Genomic DNA, 25,471 nt, shown 5'->3' with positions numbered 1-25,471 from the left:
CAGAGAGGGGAACAGAACAGACAGATTGACTGAAATACACTGCTGAGGGGAGCAGTAGACCAGTCAGAGATGCACCATGCGGGTAGCTCCCTGCCCGGGGATAGAACTTGTGCTTCAGCTGCTAGCTTGACCCCCTTGCGCCACCAAGGAGGACCTGGATTTGCCTTTTCTTCTTACTAATGGTCTTTGTTTTTCCTGTCTCATTGAAAAAGTCTTGCCTGATTCTCCTCTCTGCTCCTACCTCCCTTTCAAGTAACATAAATAATCTTCAATCTTTTCCTAATATTTAAATTTTTATTAAAGTAATATCTTTAACATGACTAAAGCTAATTTTTGGTAGGCGTATTTGTGTACATCTGACATGTAGACCTAATTTTGTTTTCTTCTAAACATGAGCAGCAATTATTTCAGCTTCATTTACTAAATGATCCATCCTGTTCCCACTGAGAGTAGATTTCTGCTGTTGTCACACTGCATATACATGAATGGGCACAAGAATGGACAAAATACCCAATAGAATGGAACAGAATAGAGAAACAATGTATATTTGTAAATGTACACGTATGTATAAATGTATATATGGTTTTGGATTTATATAAATATATATGAATTTTCAGATTCTCTGTTCCTTCCATTCTTGGGTCAAGGTCATACAGTTTTATATTTTGCTTTGATATCAAATTTCAGAAAATATTCTTCCATAAGAACTTTAAAACTTATTTTTTGAGTTCTGGAATACTGCAACTGAGATTTGAGATTATAATGGCATTACATTTATAATGTGGGATTTAATTTTTTAAAGATTTCCAATTAATTTCTTTTATCAAGTCATGTTATTAAACTTTTGATAAAGTTTATAATTTCTTTAGGTCCTGAATCTTTGTGATTATATTTATATTAAAGTAGAGTTTAATCAAATTTTTGTCATTCCCATCTCTAATTCATTTGTAATATAGAGAAAAGCAATTGAGTTAGGTATATTTATGTTATATGTAACCATCTTATCAAATTTCTTATTAGTTCAAATGCTAGTGCAATATCAGGTTGCTTTGTATGCAATCATATAATCTCCAAACAAAGACTTTTTTATTTCCTAATTTCTACTATTTATTCCACAAATTTAGTTTTCTTATTGTGTTGGTTAGAAAGTTAGAAATTGTATAGTGTGTTGAATTACAATACTGGCACTCGTTAGAATTATTTTTTAGTTCTTAATTTTCCTCAGAATGACTTCAGTATTTTACCATGCAATTCATAGTTTTAGCAAGTAATCTTTCTTATGTTTAGCAATTCTTTTGCTATTTATGTTTAACCAAGCATTTTGCCGTGAGGCTGGGAAATGCCTTTTAATTATTTATTTATATAATCATATCATTTCTATCACTTAATTTGACATCAAAAGTGTGTTAGAATTGTTAATGATGATCCATCTTTGCATTTCTGAAATTAACTTTATTTGATCATAATGATAGCTTAGTATCTTTGTAATATTTTGCTGGATTTAATTTTCTAAGAGATATTTAATTAGAATTTTTGCATCTGAATCCATTAATGATTTTAATTTCCTTTTTGTGCTAGTTCAGGTTTTTGTATATTGACAATGCTAACTTTTAAAAAATGAATTACCTGCAATTTGTAATTATTAGACTAACAGAATTTATGTGTTCTTGACTGTTCAGGAGAACTTTAAGTATAAAACCATATGGGTATAGTGACTTTTTAAAAAGTAGACTTCCATTTTAGTTCATGTTCAGTCAGCTCCACTTTCCCCTCACCCCTGGTTATTTTTCATAACTTAAATTTTCCTAGGAAATCTCTCAGTGTCTTGGAATTTTAAAATATACTTTCCATTTAATGAAGCATATATTTATTTGTCTTTTATTCTTTAGTTACATATACCAGAGAATTCACTACTTTAGTCATTATTTTGAATACTAGCCCTTGCTTTTGCTTATCCTTCTTTCATCTGTCAATATTTTAAAAAATGTTTATCAGTTTGTTTTTCTTAAATTGGCTTCTTAACGTAGCCAGGATTAGAGTGAGAGAAGTGAGACACTCCCTTAGGCACAAAGTTAAAGGGGTGCCAAAAAATTCAGTCAAGAGAAAATATATTTTAATGCAATGTGTTAAAAAATCGAAATTAATGCCAAGGATTCCATAGTAGATCAAAATTTTAAATAAAGATAGGATCAGTATTTCTGATATTTTTTTCCTTGTGCCTCAGGCTTTATAAGGCTCACTATATAGCACTGCTTCGCAGATTTGCTCTTCATAACTATTAAACCCCTCTTTTGCAATCTTTGGTGAAATACATTCTCTTTCTTTCAATGAACATTTATTAAAACTCAATTAAAGATACTATCAGTGATAGGTACAAAATGTCCTTGAAAGCTTATATTGTAGAAGGAAGACATGTATATATAAATGTGGAAAGTTTAGGTGGCAGTAGAGAAAAAAATTCAGAAACGATTATCTGACAAATAATATCAGGCTTACAATTTTATTGTTCCTGGAATAACTGCTAAAATCCACCAGGTGGTGGAGTAAAATGAGTTACAGTGCAGATTAGCTTACATATTTTCCTAGTTGGAGATGTAATTTTACAGAGAAAGCCACAATTACATGTTCACATTTCTATTAACCTATTCACAAATTTTCTATTATAGCTTAAATTTTTACAAATCAGAATATATGTATTGAAAGAGGAAAGATTTTTAACCACCTTATACCCCTTCTAGTGCAAAGCAGTATATAAACAAAGAGCTCTAGTTAAAATAGGCCCAGGAATTCAATTTAAAACAAAAGAAAACAAAAACCCTGAAGCAAACCCTCCCACAAGATGATTATCTTTAGCCATAAGTTATAATAATAAGTCAGGAACTAATAATAGATGAATTGGTTGGAATTAGTACTGTATAAAAGTTAAGATTATTATATTCTCTTTCATTCAATTCTTGTCTGACCTATTTTCTCCTATCCAGAGATTTTTCAAATAAAATGACTTGATTATCTGTATAATTTACCTTTCATGTATGTCCTTACTCATTATCAATAATGATCATCTTTTTTGTATTAAGCATATCAAAATGATTTTTTTGCATGAATCCCAATTTAGATTAAAATGACTTGCGGTAAATCACAAAATTAACAGTAGTCAAACCATCATGAAATCTCCAAATTCAAGTCCAGTTTTCACATGCTTCATTATCTAATAATATCCTATAATGGAGATGAATTCAGACAGTAAATTAACAACTTACACTGACATAAATAGAATCTGTAGGATTCTAAGAAGATATAAAAGATTAGTATCTGCCCCTGAGAAATTTACAACCTATGGGATTGACAGTATGGAAATAATTATGCTTTTTTGCTAATAATTTTGAAAAAGTATATAAACCACAAATATTTAAACAAATATATTGCCTTATATTATGGATAAAAATGGTCTTAAATCACAACAAAATGCATTTAATTCAATTTTTAAGTGTCTGAGTGCCTACTAGGTGCAAGTTATTCTGTTGTATTAGGTTATTATATTTTTTATTTTTAAAAACATAACTTAGGAATAAAATATGATGCTTTATTAGATATCTTTTTGCCATCTAAGACTTGCAAATTAACCTAAACTAGGTCATTTATTTCTGAAACTCAGATTTGCCATTCTTTCTTCACTCTTTAGTCCCCTACATGTAATTTGTTCTCTTCACCCGTTTATGTTCATGCACTGCTAGGAGAACAGTGCAGACCAGTCTCATTCCTGAACTGTTTTAATGACAAACCTGTTCAATTCACTCTTTCTCTCTGTCCTTTTTCAGCTCCTGTCTTTATCCCTTCATATGCAGAAAAAATTTAATTGAAAACCATGACCCAGATTTTTGAAGAGACAGATTAACTAGCCATTTTACTTATCAGAAGAGAGGTACTGTTACATAAAAACAACAACAAAAAAATTATTAACTTGGAGTAATTTATTTATTTATTTGTTTATTTATACAAGAACCGGGGTACAGTCCAGACACTGGAGGGTGAGAGGATTCACCAGAGACAGAGCAGGGAACAGAACAGGCAGACTGACGAAATATACTGTTGAGGGGAGCAGCGGGTGTGACAGGAGAGGTCTGCTGCACCATGTGGGATCCTCGCCAGCCAGCCGGGATCAAACTGGCGCTGCAGAGGCTGCGGACAACTTCACAGCGTGGCGCTCAACTGCCTGCACCACCAGGGGAGGCCCAGTAGGAGATATTTGTAAATGTTTTTCCCTATGGTTATGACTTGCCAACCAAAATAAAACTTCTAAACCAGGAAATTTGACATTGGTATGACATGTGTGTATAGTTCTATAACATTTTATCACATGTAGATTTGTTCAGCTACCACCATAAGCAGGATGCAAAATTATCACATCTCCACCAAAACCTCCACTGTACTACTCTCCACCTTCTTTCCAGCCATTCCGAATCCCAGGGAAACCCTAACTTATTGTCTGTATCCATGGTTCTAACATGTTGAAAGTAAGCATTATATAAAAAGAAACATAGATTATGTGATTTTGATATTAATTTTTTTCAACTTGGTCTAATGGCCTTGAGATGCATGCAAGTTGTTGTGTGTGCCATATTTTGCTCTGTTTATTACTGAATAGTAGTCTGTGTTATGGATATACCACCATTTGTTTAACATTTTGGTTGTTTACATAGTTTCGCCACTGAGAATAAAGCTATTCACAACAACAACAAAAACTCATTTTACTTTTTTTTTTTTATTTTAGAAAGATGATTCACAGGAGCCTGAAAAGATCCTGTCTCCAGATTTTCTTTCAGTTGCCCAAATCACTGAAATGCTAGAAGAGGACATTGATGGGATTCAACAGTAAGCACTTCAATATTATAACCAAATAGAGAACAATTCTAAAATTGACCATGATATGTTATTTTAAACTTTTTCCAAAATACTTGTATTTGTTTTTATATTGGATAGATGGATGGATGGGTAGATGGATAGATGGATAGATCTTTGCACTCTGGAGCACAAAATTTCTCCAACAAATTGATTTTTTGTATCCCTCAGCAATTTTCTTTATGGGAAAAATGTATTTCAAATCAAATGTTAATATTAACTGAAAATAAAGATTTATTGTTCAAAGCAGTCTTTAGCATGTAGTCTTCTAGTCTTTTTCTTTTTCATTCATAAAGCTATCAATATGCACAAGAACCTAAAGAATCTTCTGTCTCATAAGAGTTAACTTGTGGTTTCTGCAAAATTACTATTTAATGCATTTTATTATTCTGGAAATCCTGAATATAATCCACCTATGATTTTTATTGGATATGAAGCTATACTAATTATTCCAACTTCATACATTTGGCATTAAAATGTAAATATAACTAAATTTGTAGATGACTATTCTAATATATGTATATCTTCTTCTTAAGGTCATTGATTTCTGCCATAGATCATTTACTAAGAACTCTAGCCACATATAACTATGGACACAACAGTATCATAAAGATCTTTTTAGTAAGCATTCACTTAAAAAATTATTTTGCTCAAATAGAGGAAGGCTGATTGGCCATAATGCGTAGAGAATGGGGATGATGTGATATTTTGGCCTGTAATGTCCCAGTGTAAGATTTCTTCAGGTGAGCCCTCTGGATGTAAGCAAGATATTGTGGAGTATAATGGACATATAGAAAATGACTCTGTCAGTGGTTACCATTTACAAATCTTACAAATATTATAGAATAGAGGTTATTTACCACCGAGAAGGAAATGGGACAGATGTCCAAGCTGGAAGAGAAATCTGAGAAAAGGAGGCATATAAAGAGCAAGTAGCTGATACTGACAGGCCTTTTCCCAAGATGCTCTTCATCTCCAGCATCTGTAAATCCTGTTAGAAATCGTGGTAATCTGTAATCTGGACTTTCTTCTCACTATCTTTATCTTTTTAAGTACTTGTCAGTCAGTTAAAAATTTCACAGATTTTATACAAGTATTTCATGGTTATTTTACCACATTAATAACAATGAATGCTCATTAGTAATTCTTATTTTTAGTGTCAGAATTAATTAGTAAAATGCATTCATGTATTAATACCAACTGATTATGTTTTTCTGTAAAATATTATTTTCCATTTCTAGGTTCTCCCCTCCCCCAAATTACTGATCATTGAAATGCAATAGATAGGCATTTAATACTAGGTAAATTAATACAATGCAAATGACATATATTTAATAGAACTTATTATCTGTTTGCATTAAATATTAAATAAACGATGTTTTATTAAACTCAATTGATATTAAAGTGTTGCAAACAAATGCTTTTTAGCCTATCTTTTTAACCATATCTTAAGTTGCACTATGTATAATTTCAAGTGCACTATGTATAATTTTTTGTATGATTATGTTTATTTTTCTGATTATTGCCTCTGTTGTTAAATATCATGATTCTGAAAGTATTTTTGATCTGTAAGAGGTGACACCTCTGACAAAGTAAATTAAACAGAGGGTAAAACAGAGATTAGCACTATAGAAATAACCAGGTTCAACAGCAGGCTGACTTTTTATAGCATTTCATTAATAAAATTCACATAATCTCAGATTTTAGGACCTCAATTTTGGATCAATGATGCCAGTGTTATGTCAGGAGCCATTTCTTTGCAAAGCAACTTTCTGGATTTTCTTTATATGATTTTCATAACAGTAATCCTGAAATATTTGCACTCACTTTCGATTTAAAATAGCATTATTATAAATAGGGATTATATACTTTTCAAAGTGACAGAAATATAATTTAAATATCCTGTCATCAAATGACAGAAGTATGCCAAAATCATACAGTCTGAAAGTTATAAACCTAATTAAATAAATTATAGGAAGTCCACACATTTCCCTAACTTTTAAAATTAAAAATGTGCTCTTTGAAGGCAGTCAATGAAGTAGAATGTTAAAATATCATTAAAACATCTTTCTGGTATACATTTCTGAGAAAATGAAATGTCTAACTACAGTCTCAGGGCCTCCTAATTACTATCAATCGTTCACTTTAATGTAACCTGATTTTATTTAGCGATCCACCCAAATCTTTTCATAAAACAGAATAGATACTAAATTGAAAGTCACCACTTAAATACAGAAATAACACTGAGTGATCTTTTAATAACCTTTCTATAACTGGGCCTCTATGAGCATTTCACTTTTTCCTCAAGGCTTATTTCTGCTGCGTGTTATCATATTCAAAAATAAAATGTACTTGAGGAGTATGCAAGTCTATGTAATACTTTCACTGAATTTTTTGGTGAGACAGTGTAGCTAGTCACATCACCCATCACTGTAGCAAAACACCCTAAACCACTGTAAAGTACTTTTTTCTTTCCCTACATTCAATCACATTACAGCTATAGTCATCTCTCCCCCTTCCCATATTTTATCTCCCCCATCCCTGAAAAAAAGTTTGCAAATTTGCCAATAAAATGCGTAGAAACTGTGCTTTCAAATGGCAACAGTTTCTTGCTCCAAATACCTCCCTGTTTAATGTTTGTAGTGAAATGACTGAATAAGAATAGAAATGGTAGTTTACGTTGACGGTTAAGATTCAGTTGGTACAAAGTAATGGCATCTGGGTGTAGGAGGAGAGCAAAGGTCTGGGGACCTCAAAGAGATTTCATCAAAATATTCTTAGACAAGTAGTTGACTACATTCATTTACAATTGAATACTGAAAAAATGAAAATGAAAAGCAAAGAACACATGGAGTTTTTCAAGCCAAATTTTTTTTTTAAACACAACATGTAGATGGCAGGTGAAGAATATGCTTAGAAGACTAAGTGCAGAAACAGAAGAAAAAGTTAGATAAAAACTGATTATTAGAGAGGGCATTGATTCTGTAAAAGAAAAGATTGAAGAAAAATGATAAAGTAGGTAAATAAGATGCCTTTTGAACTATAGCAAGAAAGTAGGGTAAATAAAACCAATATAGAACTATCTTGCTAAAAATAAAGTTGGTAAAGTAAATAGAAGACAAATTTAAGAAAATTTATGCAAAATGCAAATTAAAGCAAATAAAAGATGTTAAAATATATATCCAAAATAGTAAATCAGAAAGAATAATTTAAACTTCATAAAATGGAAGTTTTGATTTTAATATTTCATAGAATAGAATTTCAGGCATACCTATGTCTGGGGTGAAGCGTGTCACCTGGAGAAGAAAATAAGCACGGAGGCCTCAGATTTTTCCTTAGCAACATTCAGCAGCAAAAATTATTGGAATGACAAGTAACCTAAATTTGGAGAGTCAATAGAATGTGCTTCCAGAATAAAATACTAATGAGGTTATTTTAGTTAATCCACCTGGATTTTACTTTAATGTGTTGGGTAAGATAGTATTTTATTTTCTATTAAGTAGCCAATTCTCCCAGCACCATTTTTGAAGAGTTCAAACTTTCCTTATTAGTTTGAAATACCTCCTCAGTTACTTACCAAGTTCCTATATACTTTGTGGGCTTGCTACCTCTCTCTTAGCCAATATATTGATTCCATTACAATACCACAAGGTTTTTCACTGTAGTAGAAGTTTCCTTACTGACTTTCACTTAAGACTAAATGACATTGCACATTAAGTATTAAAAACTAAATGCTGCAGACTGATATCCAATTCAAATGAATATGCTTGGTAAGTAAGGTAACTTCCATCCCTTGGAATACCTGTTTATTCATAACCACATCTATGAGTTGAGTGTGTGCTTGACAAAATGTATCAGGATTCTCTTACCTGCATGTAACATAAAAACTAATCATAAAGACTGAAAAAAAATATAAATACACAGACATGCAAATGTAAAATATCACATATCAGGAAATTGACTGATAGGTTTACTACAGAGTTGATTGACTCAAGTTCTCAACAGTATCAATAAGAAATGAAGTTAATCTTAGGACTGCTTTTCCTTATGGCTATAAGATGGATACTAGTAGCAATCAAACTTACTTATTTACTGTTTTTAATTTTTTTCTGCAGAAGAAAAAGAAAATCACTGTCTGTTATGAATTAGAACAATTTAGGAAAGTGTCAATCATTGATTAATAATTATAGAAAATGCCATATATTAAATGGATTTATTTGGCATTTGGGGAGGGCAGGTAAGAAAGACTTCCATGGTGAACTTAAAATAATCAGAACTCACTTTTGTGGATGAGGTCTGCCCTGATACCACGGATGATGAAATCAATGTTAGTTAAACACAGGATAAGCTTTATTATTCCAAAATTTGTTTAACCCCACTGTATTTATTATTCTTATCATTCCAATGTTATAAACAAGGACTTAATTTTTTAATAATGGGAGGATAAAGTTCACACACATCACACACACATTCCCTCACTCAGAAATCACATATAAGTGATGAGGAAACACATATAAGTGACAAGGAAACACCAAATCTATTTTTGTTAACAGAAAAATATTGAAGGCCCAAATCACAAAATATGATGATGGCAGTCAGAGACATTACAGAGCAAGTAGAAGTACAGGAGAAAGTAGAAGAAGAATATTCATTTTCAGATCTTAGAATGAGCTAAAAATATACTTATTCTCCCAGATGAGGAAAAAAAAATTAAACTACTTTTCACAAGTGCATGTTTGCAATTATGGGATCAGGATGTACAGGCTTGTAACAGGTACTTCTCATATTTATAAAAAGCAGATTGCTTAAGGGATAGTAAAGAGAGCCTATCAGACTTTTTTCCTTTTGCCCCACTAATTCAAAAAAAACCGAAGGCTAGGATAATTGACACAGAATTATTTCATACAACAAATACCTTATAACGTGGGCAGGTAAGGAGCCTCCCTGATGGTGCAAGGGCTTAAGTATAAAATTATCTCCAGCCACTGAGTTTGATCCCCAGCCAGGGAGCTAATCCACATGGAGCAGCAGACCTCTCCTGTCTTGCCCGCTGCTCCCCTCAGCAGTGTATTTCAGTCAGTCTGCCTGTTCTGCTCCCCACCTGTCCCTGGTGAATCCTCTCACACCCCGCACTTCTGGCCTGGATCCCAGTTCTTGTATGCATATATAAATAAAAAAATCTTTAGGGCCTCCCCTGGTGGCACAGCAGTTGAGTGCTGGGTTGCGAGGCTGCAGTGCCAGTTCGATCCCTGGCCACCGGCGAGGGTCCCACAAAAAAAAAAAAAAAAAAACTTTTAAAAAATGGCCAGTTAAGTAATAAACAAGAAATATGCATACATGCATACAAAGACATTACAGGAAGAAATATAAAAGAATAGATAAAAAAAAGCATGACAGATAAAGAATAGACCAGAAAAATAAAATCATAAATACACAAAAGAATATGGACCAATATTTTAACACAAATTGTAACAACTTATCAAGAAATCACAATAAGATCATAAAATAGAGATATAAAACTTCAAAGAAAACATAACTGGGAAAAAAAAAGGTGATAAAAGATGCTTTAAAAAAAAGGTGAAATATATTAGCAACCCAAACTCAAGGGAGAATTAACTACTGGAAACAGTAAGGAGCACAGGAGACAGTCATGAGAAAAGTGTATAAAGTGAAAAGAAAATTAACTTGAAAAAATTTTGGAGTTATTGAGAAAATTATAGCTATATTAAAATATACCTAATTGGAATTCTTTAGAAAAAAGAAAAAAAACTCATAAAATATTTAGCAATCTAGTTACAGAAAATTTTTTTTAAAAAGTGAACTTGATTGTGTAATTGGAAAAAAGGCATTGAATTTTAGAGGGAAAAAAATACTAGTAAATTGGGCCTCCCTGGTGGCGCAGCGGTTGAAGCCTGGGCTGCGAGGCTGCCCGCAGCCTCTGCGAAGCAGGTTCGATCCCCGGCCAAAGGCGAGGGTGGCAGACCTCTCCTGCCCCGCCCGCTGCTCCCCTCAGCAATGTATTTCTTCAGTCTGCCTGTTCTGCTCCCCGCTCTGGCTCTGGTGAATTCTCTCACCCTCCCATGCTTCTGACTGTACCCAGTGCTTGTATGAATAAATAAATAAATCTTTAAAAAAAATACTAGTAAATTTATTAAACATCAAAGATGGAAAAAAGGAAAAAGAGGAGGAAGAGGGGAAGCAGGGCAACAAGAAGAACAAAAAGGAAGGGGGAGAAGATGACTGAAAAGAGAAAAGAGGTCTCTCTAGTCATTCTGGATTTTGATATAATCATGTCTCTTTTTAAGTTATGGGCATTGTGGAATTTTAATTCAAGAAAATTAGCTATGTTTTCCAACCTTCCAAAAAGAAACTCTTCAGTATTTGTGGATTTTCTTTCTTTCTTTTTTTTTTTTTTCAGAAAATTGGAAAAATTTTTGAATTTCAAAAATCTTCATACCTGTTTAAAGGAAGCCATTCTGCTAGATTATTATGCATCTGGATTTTGGTGGGCAAAAGGAATGGAATTTTCGATACTTCAATATTCAAAGTTTATGACTTTATTAGATATGTTACTTCATAATCTAAGAAGTAAGTACATTTTTTTTTCCTTTTTTAAGAAAGATAAATTTGGTCTCTGGTCTAAATTAATGTTCTTAAGTAAAGGTTCCTAATTTTATTATAGTTTCTTTAATGAAAATTACATTTTTTCTTGCATATAGCAAAGATGGACTTCATATCTTTATTGAGTTGTAAAGTTTCAAATAATACTTAACAAGACTAATGTTCTCTGAATAATTAATTTGCCCAATGTATGTTAACTTCTCCATACTACCTACCCCCAAAATAGTCAAGTAGCTTAGATTCGTGAAGATATTTTTTTCTATTGTTTGAGCTATTTTCATCTCCTCTTTCCTGTAAACATTAGTGGGCTATTTCAAAATGATTGATATAAGAAGGTGCGTTGATCAGTAACAAAAACCCATTAGAGACGATACTTAGATTGTGTGACTTGTTTTCCTATATAACATTCAAATGCATTACTATAGGAAATTTGGAAAGTTAAAGCAGTTTAAATGTGCTCACTGTTTTGAGAATAAATATATACTGTTTCTTGAAAGAAGGAGAAGAAAAACTATCATTAATTTATTATCAATTCTGTGTGCTAGGCAATATGATTGGCTCTAATCTTTAACATACACTATTAAGTCTCAGAGCAACTCCTACAAGGGAGAAAAAACGGAATAGTGGGGCCTCCCTGGTGACGCAGGCAGTTGAGTGCTGCACTGTGAAGCTGTCCACAGCCTCTGCAGTGTGGGTTCGATCCCGGCCGGCCAGGAAGAATCCCACACGGCGAAGCCAACCTCTCCTGTCTCGCCCACTGCTCAGCAGTGTATTTTGCCAGTCTGTCTGTTCTGTTTCCCACTCTGTCTCTGGTGAATCCTCTCACCCTTCCCACATCTGCCCTGTACCCCGGTTCTTGTATAAAAATAAATAAATCTTTAAAAAAAAAAAAAACCCAGACTAGAGCAAATTAGTCTAGAGCAAAAGATGTATAGTTAGGAACTGGCAGAACTAGAACATGAATTTCAGACTTCATAACCAAAATGCCATAACCAAAAACTTCAATGTGTTTATAGCTAAATGGAAATATGCTGGTGTCAATTGGGATGTGACTGCCTGCCTGCCTTTCCTCTTTATTTTTTTTTAAGATTTATTTATTTATGCATATAAGAACTGGGGGATAGGCCAGAGGTGTGGAGAGGAGTAAGAGAATTCACCAGACACAGAGTGGGGAGCAGAACAGGCAGATCAACTGAAATACACTGCTGAAGGTGGCAGTGGGCGGGACAGGAGAGGTCTGCTGTGACATGTGGGTCACCTCCTTGGCTGGGCATCTAACTCATATTGCAGTGGCTGGGGGTAGCTCTTCTGGGGGTAGCTTGGTAGCACTGTCTTTAACCCCTGCGCCACCAGGGAGGTCCCTTTCCTCTTTATTTTCTTCTATCTTTTGTTTGTATGATTTGTTTTTTTGTTTGACTTTAATTTCTTTTCTCTCTAATTGGGTAGGTAAAAGAACTGGCTGCCCCTAAACATTGCCACCATTATCCTAGCACAATTTGTGGATGCCTTATAGTCACACAAATTGTATTCTGTTCTGTGCACCAATTTCTGACTACACTAATGCAGGGGAAGCTGTCAGTGAATTAGCAAAACTACTAAAAAAGGCAGACCGGGCGTGCAGGGGAGCGCGTCGCGGGCACCGGCATTTTGCAGCAGGGACCCTTCTTGCTGGAGACTGTGTGAACCCAGCAGAAGGCTCACCGAGGAGACAGAGGTTAAGCTGGGAGGCTTGCCCACACCGGGCACCTTCTAGCCTGCAGTTCCAGCCCAGAGGGGAGCAGCACCCACCGCTGGGGCAGACCGGGCGTGCAGGGGAGCTCGTTCCCGCATCGCCATTTTGCAGCAGGACCTTTCTTGCTGGAGACTGTGTGAACCAGCAGAAGGCTCACCAAGGAGACAGAGGTAAGCTGGGAGGCTTGCCCATGCTGGGCGCCTTCTAGCCTGCAGTTCCAGCCCAGAGGGGAGCAGCACCCACCTCTGGGGCAGACCGGGCGTGCAGGGGAGCTCGTTCCCGCATCGCCATTTTGCAGCAGGACCTTTCTTGCTGGAGACTGTGTGAACCAGCAGAAGGCTCACCAAGGAGACAGAGGTAAGCTGGGAGGCTTGCCCATGCTGGGCGCCTTCTAGCCTGCAGTTCCAGCCCAGAGGGGAGCAGCACCCACCGCTGGGGCAGACCGGGCGTGCAGGGGAGCTCGTTCCCGCATCGCCATTTTGCAGCAGGACCTTTCTTGCTGGAGACTGTGTGAACCAGCAGAAGGCTCACCGAGGAGACAGAGGTAAGCTGGGAGGCTTGCCCATGCTGGGCGCCTTCTAGCCTGCAGTTCCAGCCCAGAGGGGAGCAGCACCCACCGCTGGGGCAGACCCGGCGTGCAGGGGAGCGCGTCGCCGGCACTGGCATTTTGCAGCAGGGACCCTTCTTGCTGGAGACTGAGTGAACCCAGCAGAAGGCTCACCGAGGAGACAGAGGTTAAGCTGGGAGGCTTGCCCACACCGGGCACCTTCTAGCCTGCAGTTCCAGCCCAGAGGGGAGCAGCACCCACCGCTGGGGCAGACCGGGCGTGCAGGGGAGCTCGTTCCCGCATCGCCATTTTGCAGCAGGACCTTTCTTGCTGGAGACTGTGTGAACCAGCAGAAGGCTCACCGAGGAGACAGAGGTAAGCTGGGAAGCTTGCCCATGCTGGGCGCCTTCTAGCCTGCAGTTCCAGCCCAGAGGGGAGCAGCACCCACCGCTGGGGCAGACCCGGCGTGCAGGGGAGCTCGTTCCCGCATCGCCATTTTGCAGCAGGACCTTTCTTGCTGGAGACTGTGTGAACCAGCAGAAGGCTCACCGAGGAGACAGAGGTAAGCTGGGAGGCTTGCCCATGCTGGGCGCCTTCTAGCCTGCAGTTCCAGCCCAGAGGGGAGCAGCACCCACCGCTGGGGCAGACCCGGCGTGCAGGGGAGCGCGTCGCCGGCACTGGCATTTTGCAGCAGGGACCCTTCTTGCTGGAGACTGAGTGAACCCAGCAGAAGGCTCACCGAGGAGACAGAGGTTAAGCTGGGAGGCTTGCCCACACCGGGCACCTTCTAGCCTGCAGTTCCAGCCCAGAGGGGAGCAGCACCCACCGCTGGGGCAGACCGGGCGTGCAGGGGAGCTCGTTCCCGCATCGCCATTTTGCAGCAGGACCTTTCTTGCTGGAGACTGTGTGAACCAGCAAAAGGCTCACCGAGGAGACAGAGGTAAGCTGGGAGGCTTGCCCATGCTGGGCGCCTTCTAGCCTGCAGTTCCAGCCCAGAGGGGAGCAGCACCCACCGCTGGGGCAGACCGGGAGTGCAGGGGAGCGTGTCGCCGGCACCGGCATTTTGCAGCAGGGACCCTTCTTGCTGGAGACTGAGTGAACCCAGCAGAAGGCTCACCGAGGAGACAGAGGTTAAGCTGGGAGGCTTGCCCACACCGGGCACCTTCTAGCCTGCAGTTCCAGCCCAGAGGGGAGCAGCACCCACCGCTGGGGCAGACCGGGCGTGCAGGGGAGCGCGTCGCCGGCACCGGCATTTTGCAGCAGGGACCCTTCTTGCTGGAGACTGTGTGAACCCAGCAGAAGGCTCACCGAGGAGACAGAGGTTAAGCTGGGAGGCTTGCCCACACCGGGCACCTTCTAGCCTGCAGTTCCAGCCCAGAGGGGAGCAGCACCCACCGCTGGGGCAGACCGGGTGTGCAGGGGAGCGCGTCCCCGGCACTGGCATTTTGCAGCAGGGACCCTTCTTGCTGGAGACTGTGTGAACCCAGCAGAAGGCTCACCGAGGAGACAGAGCAGGGACCTGTCTTTGCTGGAGACTTGTGAACCCAGCAGAAGTTCCCCAGAGGAGCCAGTGGTGAGCTGGGAAGGTCGCCCAAGATGCCGGCCAGTACCAGCAACACAGTGTCACAAGGAATACGGCAAATTAGAAAACAGGCAGTAGGGAGTAGAAAAACAACATGCAACCCAGCAACTCCTCAGCAAAATAGCACACCACAAAAAGAAAACCATCTACCAGATTGCAACGACAGTAACTTGGAAGAACTTCTGAGCCTTCCAGATAGAGAATTTAAAATTGCTGTGATTAAAAAACTGACAGAAGTCATAAAGGAAAACAATGATAAGGGGAAAATAATTAATGACCAGAAGAATGAAATTGAGTCCCTAAAGAGGGAAGTAAAAGAAATGCAGGAGATCAAAGAATTAATGGAGACGCTAAAGAACTCTGGGAAAAGCAGTGAAAGCAGAATAGATGAAATGGAAGAACGAATAAGTACTCTTGAAGACACAGAAATAAAAAGAACAAAAACAGAAAAAGAAGGAGAAGTACGAAGGAAAAAGACCGAAGAAAGACTTCGGGAACTATCTGACTCCATGAGGAAAGGAAATATAAGAGTTATAGGAATCCCAGAAGGAGAGGAGAGAGATGTAGGAACAGAGAAAATATTCATGGATATAATTGAAGAGAACTTCCCAAACGCTAAGAAGGATCTGAAAATTGATATACAAGAAGCAAGAAGAACACCAAACTTCCATGACAAAAGGAAAAATACAGCAAGACACATAATAGTAAAGCTCCCAAGAATCCAAGACAAAGAAAAAATAATGAAACTAACAAGAGGGAAGAAACAGATAACATTCAAAGGGAAACCGATCAGACTGACATCAGACTTCTCTGAAGAAACACTACGGGCAAGGAGAGAGTGGAGGGACATAGTCAACAGACTCCAAGAAAACAGATGCCAACCAAGAATACTCTATCCCGCAAAGCTCTCCTTCCTCTTTGAAGAAAGAATATGGACCTTCCCAGACAAACAGAAACTCCGGAATTTCATTGCGACTAAACCCCCACTCCAAAAAATACTACAAGGAGTCCTAAAGCCAGAACCTCAGAGGGACGAATAACAACAAAAGAAGGCCAAAGAAAGTTATTAAAAGAATAAATAAATAAAATCAAAGGAAAGACAAACACAATGGCAAATACAGATGCTAACATATCAATACTAACTCTAAATGTAAATGGACTAAACTCTCCAATAAAAAGACACAGAGTTGCAGGCTGGATTAAGAAACAAAACCCAACCTTTTGCTGTCTCCAGGAAACACATTTAGCTGCAAAAGATAAAAATAGACTCAAAGTTAAAGGATGGAAAACAATTCTACAAGCAAATGGACCAAAAAAGAAGGCAGGAACAGCTATACTCATATCAGATAAAACAGATTTCAAACTTAAAAAGATAAAAAGAGACCCCAGTGGTCATTACATTATGATCAAGGGGATAATACTTCAAGAAGAAATAACACTCATTAACATATATTCACCAAACGAAGGAGCACCAAAATATATCAGACAACTATTGGCATCTCTGAAAACAGACATCAGAGAAAACACATACGTAGTGGGAGACTTCAACACACCACTATCAACAATGGATAGATCAACAAGACAAAAAATAAATAAAGACACTAAAGCTCTAAATAAGGATCTAGAGTGCTTAGGCTTAACAGACATATATAGAACACTAAACCCAAAAAAATCTGAGTATACATTTTTCTCAAGCGCACACGGATCATTCTCTAGGATCGATCATATACTGGGGCACAAGACAAACATCAACAGATACACCAAGATTGAAATCATACCAACCATCTTTTCTGACCATGAAGGCATCAAACTAGAAATAAACCATAAAGAGAAGGCAAGGTATTCTCCTACCTCGTGGAGATTGAAACCCACACTACTGGAAGTCCACTGGACTAACGAGGAGATAAAAGAAGAAATTAAAAAATTCTTTGAATTGAATGACAAGGAGGACACAAATTTCCTAAATGTATGGGATGCAGCAAAAGCAGTAATAAGAGGAAAATATATAGCAATAGATGCTCACATCAAGAAACAAGAAAGAACTCAAAGAAACAACCTAATCTCGAAACTCAAAGATCTAGAAAAAGAACAACAAAAAAGCCCCAAAACCAGTAGAAGAAAAGAAATAATAAAAACCAAAGCAGAAATAAATGAAATCGAAACTAAAAAAACAATCCAAAAGATCAATGAAACCAAGAGCTGGTTCTTCGAAAAAATAAATAAAATAGATAAACCCCTTGCCAGGCTCACAAGGGCAAAAAGGGAGAAAGCACAAATAAATAGGATAATAAATGAAAGAGGAGAAATCACAACGGACACAGCAGAAATCAAAAGAATTATTAATAACTACTATGAACAGTTATATGGAAACAAGTTTAACAATCTAGAGGAGATGGACAAATTCTTACAACTCTACAATCACCCAAAGCTAGATAAAGAAGAAATAGAACACCTAAACAGACCAATTACAATTAGCGAAATTGAAATGGTAATCAAAAACCTCCCCAAAAACAAAAGCCCAGGACCTGATGGATTTACAAATGAATTCTACCAAACATTCAGAGACAAATTGGTACCTATCCTTCACAAACTCTTCCAAAAAATTGAGAAGGAAGGTATAATACCTAACACGTTCTATGAAGCCAACATTACACTAATACCAAAACCGAACAAGGACAACACAAAAAAAGAAAACTATAGGCCAATCTCCCTAATGAACACTGATGCAAAAATCCTCAATAAAATTTTAGCTATCAGAATCCAACAGTGTATCCATAAGGTAATTCACCACGACCAAGTAGGATTCATTCCAGGGACACAAGGATGGTTTAACATCCGAAAATCAATCAACGTTATCCAACACATCAACAAAAAGAAATATAAAAACCATATGATAATATCAATAGATGCTGAGAAAGCTTTCGACAAAGTGCAACACCCATTCATGATAAAAGCCCTTGAAATTCTTGGGATACAAGGAACGTACCTCAACATCATAAAGGCCATATATGACAAGCCAACAGCCAGTATCATTCTCAATGGTGAAAAGCTGAAAGCAATTCCATTAAGATCTGGAACAAGACAAGGATGTCCACTTTCACCACTGCTTTTCAATATAATACTGGAAGTCCTAGCCAGAGCAATAAGACAAGAGAAAGACATCCAAGGAATACAAATAGGAAAAGAAGAAGTCAAAATATCACTCTTTGCAGATGATATGATAATATACATAGAGAACCCCAAAAACTCCACAGAAAAACTAATTCAACTCATCAATCAGTTCAGTAAAGTGGCAGGATACAAAATCAACACGCAAAAGTCAGTAGCCTTCCTATATACAAACAATAAATCTGAAGAAGAAGAAATCAAAAAAACCATCCCTTTTATTATTGAAACAAAAAAAATCAAATATTTGGGAATAAATCTAACAAAAGAGGTAAAGGACCTATACAAAGAAAACTATAAAACACTGTTAAAAGAAATAGAAGAAGACACAAAGAAATGGAAAGACATCCCCTGCTCATGGATTGGGAGAATAAACATTATTAAAATGGCCATCCTACCAAAAGCAATATACAGATTCAATGCTATTCCAATCAAAATTTCAATGTTATTCTTCAAAGAAATAGAACAATTATTGATGAAATTCATATGGAATCACAAAAAACCCCGAATAGCCAAAGCTCTCCTGAAAAAAAAAGAAGGGAATGGAGGCATCACACTCCCAGACTTCAAACTCTACTACAAAGCCATAATCATCAAAACTGCATGGTATTGGAACAAGAACAGACATACAGACCAATGGAATCGAATAGAAAATCCAGAAATAAACCCACAGATTTATGGTCAACTAATCTTTGACAAAGGAGCAAAGAATATGCATTGGAGCAAAGAAAGTTTGTTCAATAAATGGTGCTGGGAAAACTGGGTCGCTACATGCAAAAGAATGAAGCTTGACCACTACCTCACACCATATACAAAAATCAACTCAAAATGGATTAAAGAACTAGACATAAGACCTGAAACCATAAAATACATAGAAGGAAATATAGGCGAAACACTACGTGATTTGCATATCAAAGACATCTTTACAGACACATCACCCAAAGCAGTGATAGTGAAGGCAAAGATCAACAGTTGGGACTACATCAAATTAAAGAGCTTCTGCACAGCAAAAGAGACAATAACAAAAACAAAGAGAAACCCCACCAACTGGGAGAACATTTTTGCACACAACACTAATGATAAAGGACTGATCACAAAAATCTGCAAAGAGCTGATGAGACTCAACAACAACAAAGAAAATAATCCAGTCAAAAAATGGACAGAGGAACTAAAAAGAAACTTCTCTGAAGAGGAAATGCGAATGGCCAACAGGCATATGAAAAAATGTTCAACATCACTTGCAATCAGGGAAATGCAAATCAAAACTACCATGAGATACCATCTTACACCAGTGAGAATGGCACATATTAAAAAAACTAGCAACAACAAATGTTGGCGAGGTTGTGGAGAAAAAGGAACTCTCCTGCACTGTTGGTGGGAGTGCAAACTGGTCCAACCACTATGGAGAGCTGTGTGGAGATTTCTGGACCTACTAAACATAGAGCTTCCACAGGATCCAGCAATTCCACTCCTAGGTATTTACCCAAAGAACACAGAAACATCAATTCCAAAGAACACCTGCACCCCTATGTTTATAGCAGCACTGTTTACAATAGCTAAGCTTTGGAAACAGCCCAAATGCCCAAAAATAGATGACTGGATCAAGAAGATGTGGTACATATATACCATGGAATATTACTCAGCATTCAAAAAAGATAAACACATGCAATTTGCAGCAACATGGATGACGCTGGAAGGGATCATGCTCAGTGAAATAAGCCAAAAAGAAAAAGAAAAATACCGGATGGTCTCACTCATAGCAGGGATCTAGAAAACTTAAATAAGGGACCAGGAAAATGAATAACTGTAAGAAAGTGAAAATCAAAATCAACAAAAACTATGAACCAGAGACACTTTTTGGGGGGTGGGGGGCGGGAGGGGAGGGATTGGGGTCAGAATGGGGGGATTGCAATTGTATGGGGAATATAAAAATAAAATTTATTAATTAAAAAAAAAAAAAAAAAAAAAAAAAAAAAAAAAAACTACTAAAAAAGCCACTCATGTGCTATGTACCTTTCCTGCCCCAGGCTACCCTTTAAAGGGCAAAAACTGGTAATTATATGAGAAGAAATACATCATTCTTTCCTTTCTCTGCCAGTAGGAGCGTTTTGCCTGGTTTCTTCTCCTTGTTTTACTTAGGTATCTAGTATTGTATTAAAGAGAAATTACTGTGCCAATTGGAGAAAAGATAATTATAATGGTGATGGACAAAACTGTATATTTATTGGTGGATTTCAACTTATCCTGCATGTGGGAAACAAGATGCAAAGCTAAACATGAGAATTCAATCTTTTATAACACTACAATTAGAGATGTATATATTATTATTATTCTTTTCCCCAAATTATATTTAGGCTTCCATCGTTTTATCTGTTCTAGGAGATATAGGTTCAAACCTCTTCAAATGTATACTTTCACTCCCTGCCTACCACTTAGGGGTGCTTGTTTTGTTATTAAGATATCTAATAAGTAAAATTGTTTTAATTTCAATTATTGATAATTTCAGTTATTGAACTACAGCCTTCCAAAAAAGAATTTATTTGGGACGCCCCCTTGGTCTTAGACTCAGATCATGACTCCTGAACTTAAGTAGAAACCCTTTTCATTGTGTTATAGCCTGATTGTTTCTCAACCTTCAGATCATAATGGAATTAATGAAACAAAATATGATATGGATCAGTAAAATCTCCAAACTATTGAAAATCAAATAATAATTCTAAACAGTTCATGGAGCAAAAAGAAAGTCTCAACAGCTTTTAGGAAAGTGAATGACAATCAACCACATGAAAATTTGTGTGATACTACTGAATTAGTGATAAGAGGAAAGTTTATGTAAATAAATGTTTAGAAAAGAAAGTCTAAAATTGATCATCTAATCTTATACTTCATGAAACGTTTTAAAAAAGTACAAACCAATCAGTAAAGAAAAAAATAATAAACAGATTAATGAAATTCAAGGCAGAGGGCCTCCCCTAGTGCGCAGGCAGTTGAGCGCCATGCTGTGAAGCTGTCTGCAGCCTCTGCAGTGCCGGTTCGATCCCGGCCCTGAGAGGGTCCCACATGGTGCGGCAGACCTTTCCTGTCTCGCCCACTGCTCCCCTCAGCAGTGTATTTCATCAGTCTGGCTGTTCTGTTCCCCACTCTTTTTCTGGTGACTCCTCTCACCCTCCCACACATCTGGTCTGTACCCCAATTCTTGTATAAATAAAAATAAATTTAAAAAAAAATTAAAAAAAAATTTAAGGCAGAAAGCCAATGGAAAAAAATGAAATGAAAAACCGGATCCTTGAAAAGATCAATAAAATTGATAGACATGAAACAAAGCTGACAAAAAAAAAAAAACAGCTTATTTTATTATCATCTACTATAAAAAAAGGGAGTATCACTACAAACATAGCAAACAATAATAGGTTATTAAGAGAATATTATTTATGCACATAAATTTGAAAATGAAGAAGATATTGATCAATTTTTCAAAAACTACAAACAAAACTTATTCAAGATGAAATAGATAACCAGAAAATCCTCTAACTATTTAAGAAATTGATTTTTTGCTAAAACTCTGGGGAAAAAAATTGCAGACCCAGATGTTTTCATTGGAAAAGTCTTTCAAATATTTAATGAAGGAAAAGCAACAATTATACATAATCTCTTCCAGAAATAGTAGAGGGAAGAATACTTATAACTCATTTTTCTGACACTAGAATTATCTTCATACTAAAACCCAACAAAGACAGTAGAGGGAAAGGGGATAGTAGAAAGAGAGAAATAAGGAGAAAATTAGAATTAAAGGAGGATGAAGAATGAATACAAAGAAAGAGGAAGAAACTACAGACCAGTATCCTTCATGAGCAAGACATAAAAGTTCTCAACAAAATATTATCAAAATGAATCAAGCACTACATAAAAATAATATTACAAATGATCAGTTGGAGTTTATTCCAGGAATCCAATGCTGTTCAATAATTGAAAATCCCACTACTGTGAGTAGTCTGAAGAAATCCCACGTGATCACATAAATAGATAAAGAAAAAGCGTTTGATAAAATACAACATCTTCACATTCTTATTTTTAACAAAATCAGAAAACTGAAGTGGTATTCCTCAACCTCATAAAAGATATCTACAAAAACCTATAGCTGCCATCATAATTAGTGGTGAAAGAACAGATGCTTCCCCCATAACATTAGAGCCAAGACAAAAGCTGCACTCTCACCACTCCTATTCAGGCAGGACTAGAAGTGAGCAATATATGCAATGTGGTAAGAAAAAGGAAACACATGCAGATTGGAAAAAAGGATATAAAACAGTCTCTGTTCTCAGTTAAAATGTTTGTCCATATAAAAAAAAATCATAGGATCAAGAAATCCTAGAACTGCTAAATTTAGCAAGGTTGCAAGAATAAACTCAAAACACAAAAGTCTGTTGTGTATCAACATGTTGACATTATACATTGGATATCAACATTTTAGCAAATGATGTAATTTATAAGACTTCAAAAAATAAAAAAGTACTAAGCATATGTCTAATAAAAATATATGTGATTTATATGATGAAAACTACAACACATTATAAAAGTTGAAAAAGAAATCTAAATAGGTGGAATGACATACTGTGTTCTTGATCTGGAATTCTCCACATGATAAAGATGTCAGTTCTTCCCAAACTGATATTTAGATTTACTTCAAATCCCAGCCAGGCTTTTTCTAGATATACTCAAATTAATTTAAAATTTGTACAGAAAGTCTAAGGAGCTGGAATAGCTGAAACAATTCTGAAAAATAAAATTAAAGCTGATTAAGTCATTCCACTCAATTTTTTTAAAATACATCCCCGTTAACCGGTTTTATTTTATTTTTAAAAAAGATTTATTTACTTGTAATCAGGGAAATGCAAATCAAAACTACCATGAGATACCATCTTACACCAGTGAGAATGGCACATATTAAAAAAACTAGCAACAACAAATGTTGGCGAGGTTGTGGAGAAAAAGGAACTCTCCTGCACTGTTGGTGGGAGTGCAAACTGGTCCAACCACTATGGAGAGCTGTGTGGAGATTTCTGGACCTACTAAACATAGAGCTTCCATATGATCCAGCAATTCCACTCCTAGGTATTTACCCAAAGGACACAGAAACATCAATTCCAAAGAGCACCTGCACCCCTATGTTTATAGCAGCACTGTTTACAATAGCTAAGCTTTGGAAACAGCCCAAATGCCCAAAAATAGATGACTGGATCAAGAAGATGTGGTACATATATACCATGGACTATTACTCAGCATTCAAAAAAGATAAGCACATGCAATTTGCAGCAACATGGATGGCGCTGGAAGGGATCATGCTCAGCGAAATAAGACAAAAAGAAAAAGAAAAATACCGGATGGTCTCACTCATAGCAGGAATCTAGAAAACTTAAATAAGGGACCAGGAAAATGAATAACTATAAGAAAGTGAAAATCAAAATCAGCAAACAACTATGAACCAGAGACACTTTTTGGGGTTGGGGGGGCAGGAGGGGAGGGATTGGGGTCAGAATGGGGGGTTGCAATTGTATGGGGAATATAAAAATAAAATTTATTATTAAAAAAAAAGATTTATTTATTCATTCATTCATTTATTTATTCATTCATTCATTCATTCATTTATGCATACAAGAGCTGGGGTACTGGCCAGAGATGCAGGGGGTGTGAGGATTCACCAGAGACTAGAGTGGGGAACAGAACAGGCAGACTGACTGAAATACACTACTGAGGGGAGCAGCAGGCGAGACAGAAGGGGTTTGCTTTGCCATGTGGCTTGCTCCCTGGCCGGCTGGGGATCAAACTCATGCTGCAGAGGCTTCGGATTACTTCATAGTGCAGTGCTTAACTCCTTGTGCCACCAGGTAGGCCCCCTTCCACTCAATTTTAAGTATTATAAAGTTATGGTAATAAATTGATGTGAAATTGGCCAAGGAATAAATACATAGATCAGTGGGCAGAAGACAGACATTAGAAAAAGACTCGGCAAAAGTGATCACTTGATTTTTTTACAAAAGTGCAAATTCAGTTCAATGGAGCAGGATAGACTTTTCAACAACTATTTTTGAAACAATGGTTTGTTTATTGAAAACAAATTACATCTCAACCTAAACCTTTCATAGAAAATAATTAACTCAAATTTCATTATACATAGAAATTTAAAATGTAAAATTGTGCATCTTTTAGAAGAAATCATAGGAGAAAATCTGTGATTATTCAAGAAGTTGCTAGACATGACCCCCAAACATGACCCATAAAAGAAAAATTGATAAAGTGGACTTCAACAAATTTTAAAACTTTTGTTAGAAGAATGGAAAGACAAGTTACAGGCAGGAAAAGTTATTTGCAAATCACTTCTCTGACACAGGACTTGTATCCATATCATATAAAGACCTCTAAAACTAGGAATGAGAAAATAATTCTCTTAAGATGCTCAAAACTGCTATGAGGAAAGCATGTCTAGCTATGAGGAAAGCATCAGACAAACCCAAATTGGGGAAATTGTTCAAAATATATGGCAGTACTCCTCAAACTGACAAGGTCACTAAAATAAAGAAAAATCTAAGAAAACAGTCCAGGGGACCCTCAGGAGACAGGAGTTCTAAGTGATGTCCTGGATAAGATCAGAAACAGGAGCTAGGAACAGAAAAAATGAGATTAAGTAAAAGTTAAGAAATTCCAATAAAGTGTGAATTTTACTTAATTATAATGTATAACTATTGATTTACTGGCAGTGAAAAGTGTACCATAATGGTGCAAGATGTTTACAATACAGAAAGCTGTGAGGTGGGGTGTACAAGGTATATAATAATTCAGTGTACTATTTTTGTAATTTTTCTATAAACATAAATCTATTCTAAAATTGTTTATTTTTGAAAAATGGACAAAAAAATTAGGCATATAC

General features: G+C 36.7%; 1 protein-coding gene across 1 annotated transcript in view; it reads left to right on the top strand.

Moving 5' to 3' along the window:
* Positions 1-10,058: 10,058 nt before the first annotated feature.
* CABCOCO1 (ciliary associated calcium binding coiled-coil 1) overlaps positions 10,059-25,471 on the top strand; it is a gene marked incomplete at its 3' end in the record, with an annotated part of 116,080 nt that continues 100,667 nt past the window's right edge. Inside the window, exon 1 of the mRNA XM_084244682.1 lies at positions 10,059-11,487. Coding sequence (XP_084100808.1) covers positions 11,064-11,487 — 424 coding nt within the window. The 5' untranslated portion in view covers positions 10,059-11,063. The remainder of the gene's footprint in view (positions 11,488-25,471) is intronic.

This window comes from Talpa europaea, assembly GCF_964194135.1.
Source record: "Talpa europaea genome assembly, chromosome: 10".
NCBI classification, from domain to species: Eukaryota; Metazoa; Chordata; class Mammalia; order Eulipotyphla; family Talpidae; genus Talpa; species Talpa europaea.
Note: the sequence above shows the minus strand (reverse complement) of the source record. Positions and strands in the feature narration are given on the sequence as shown.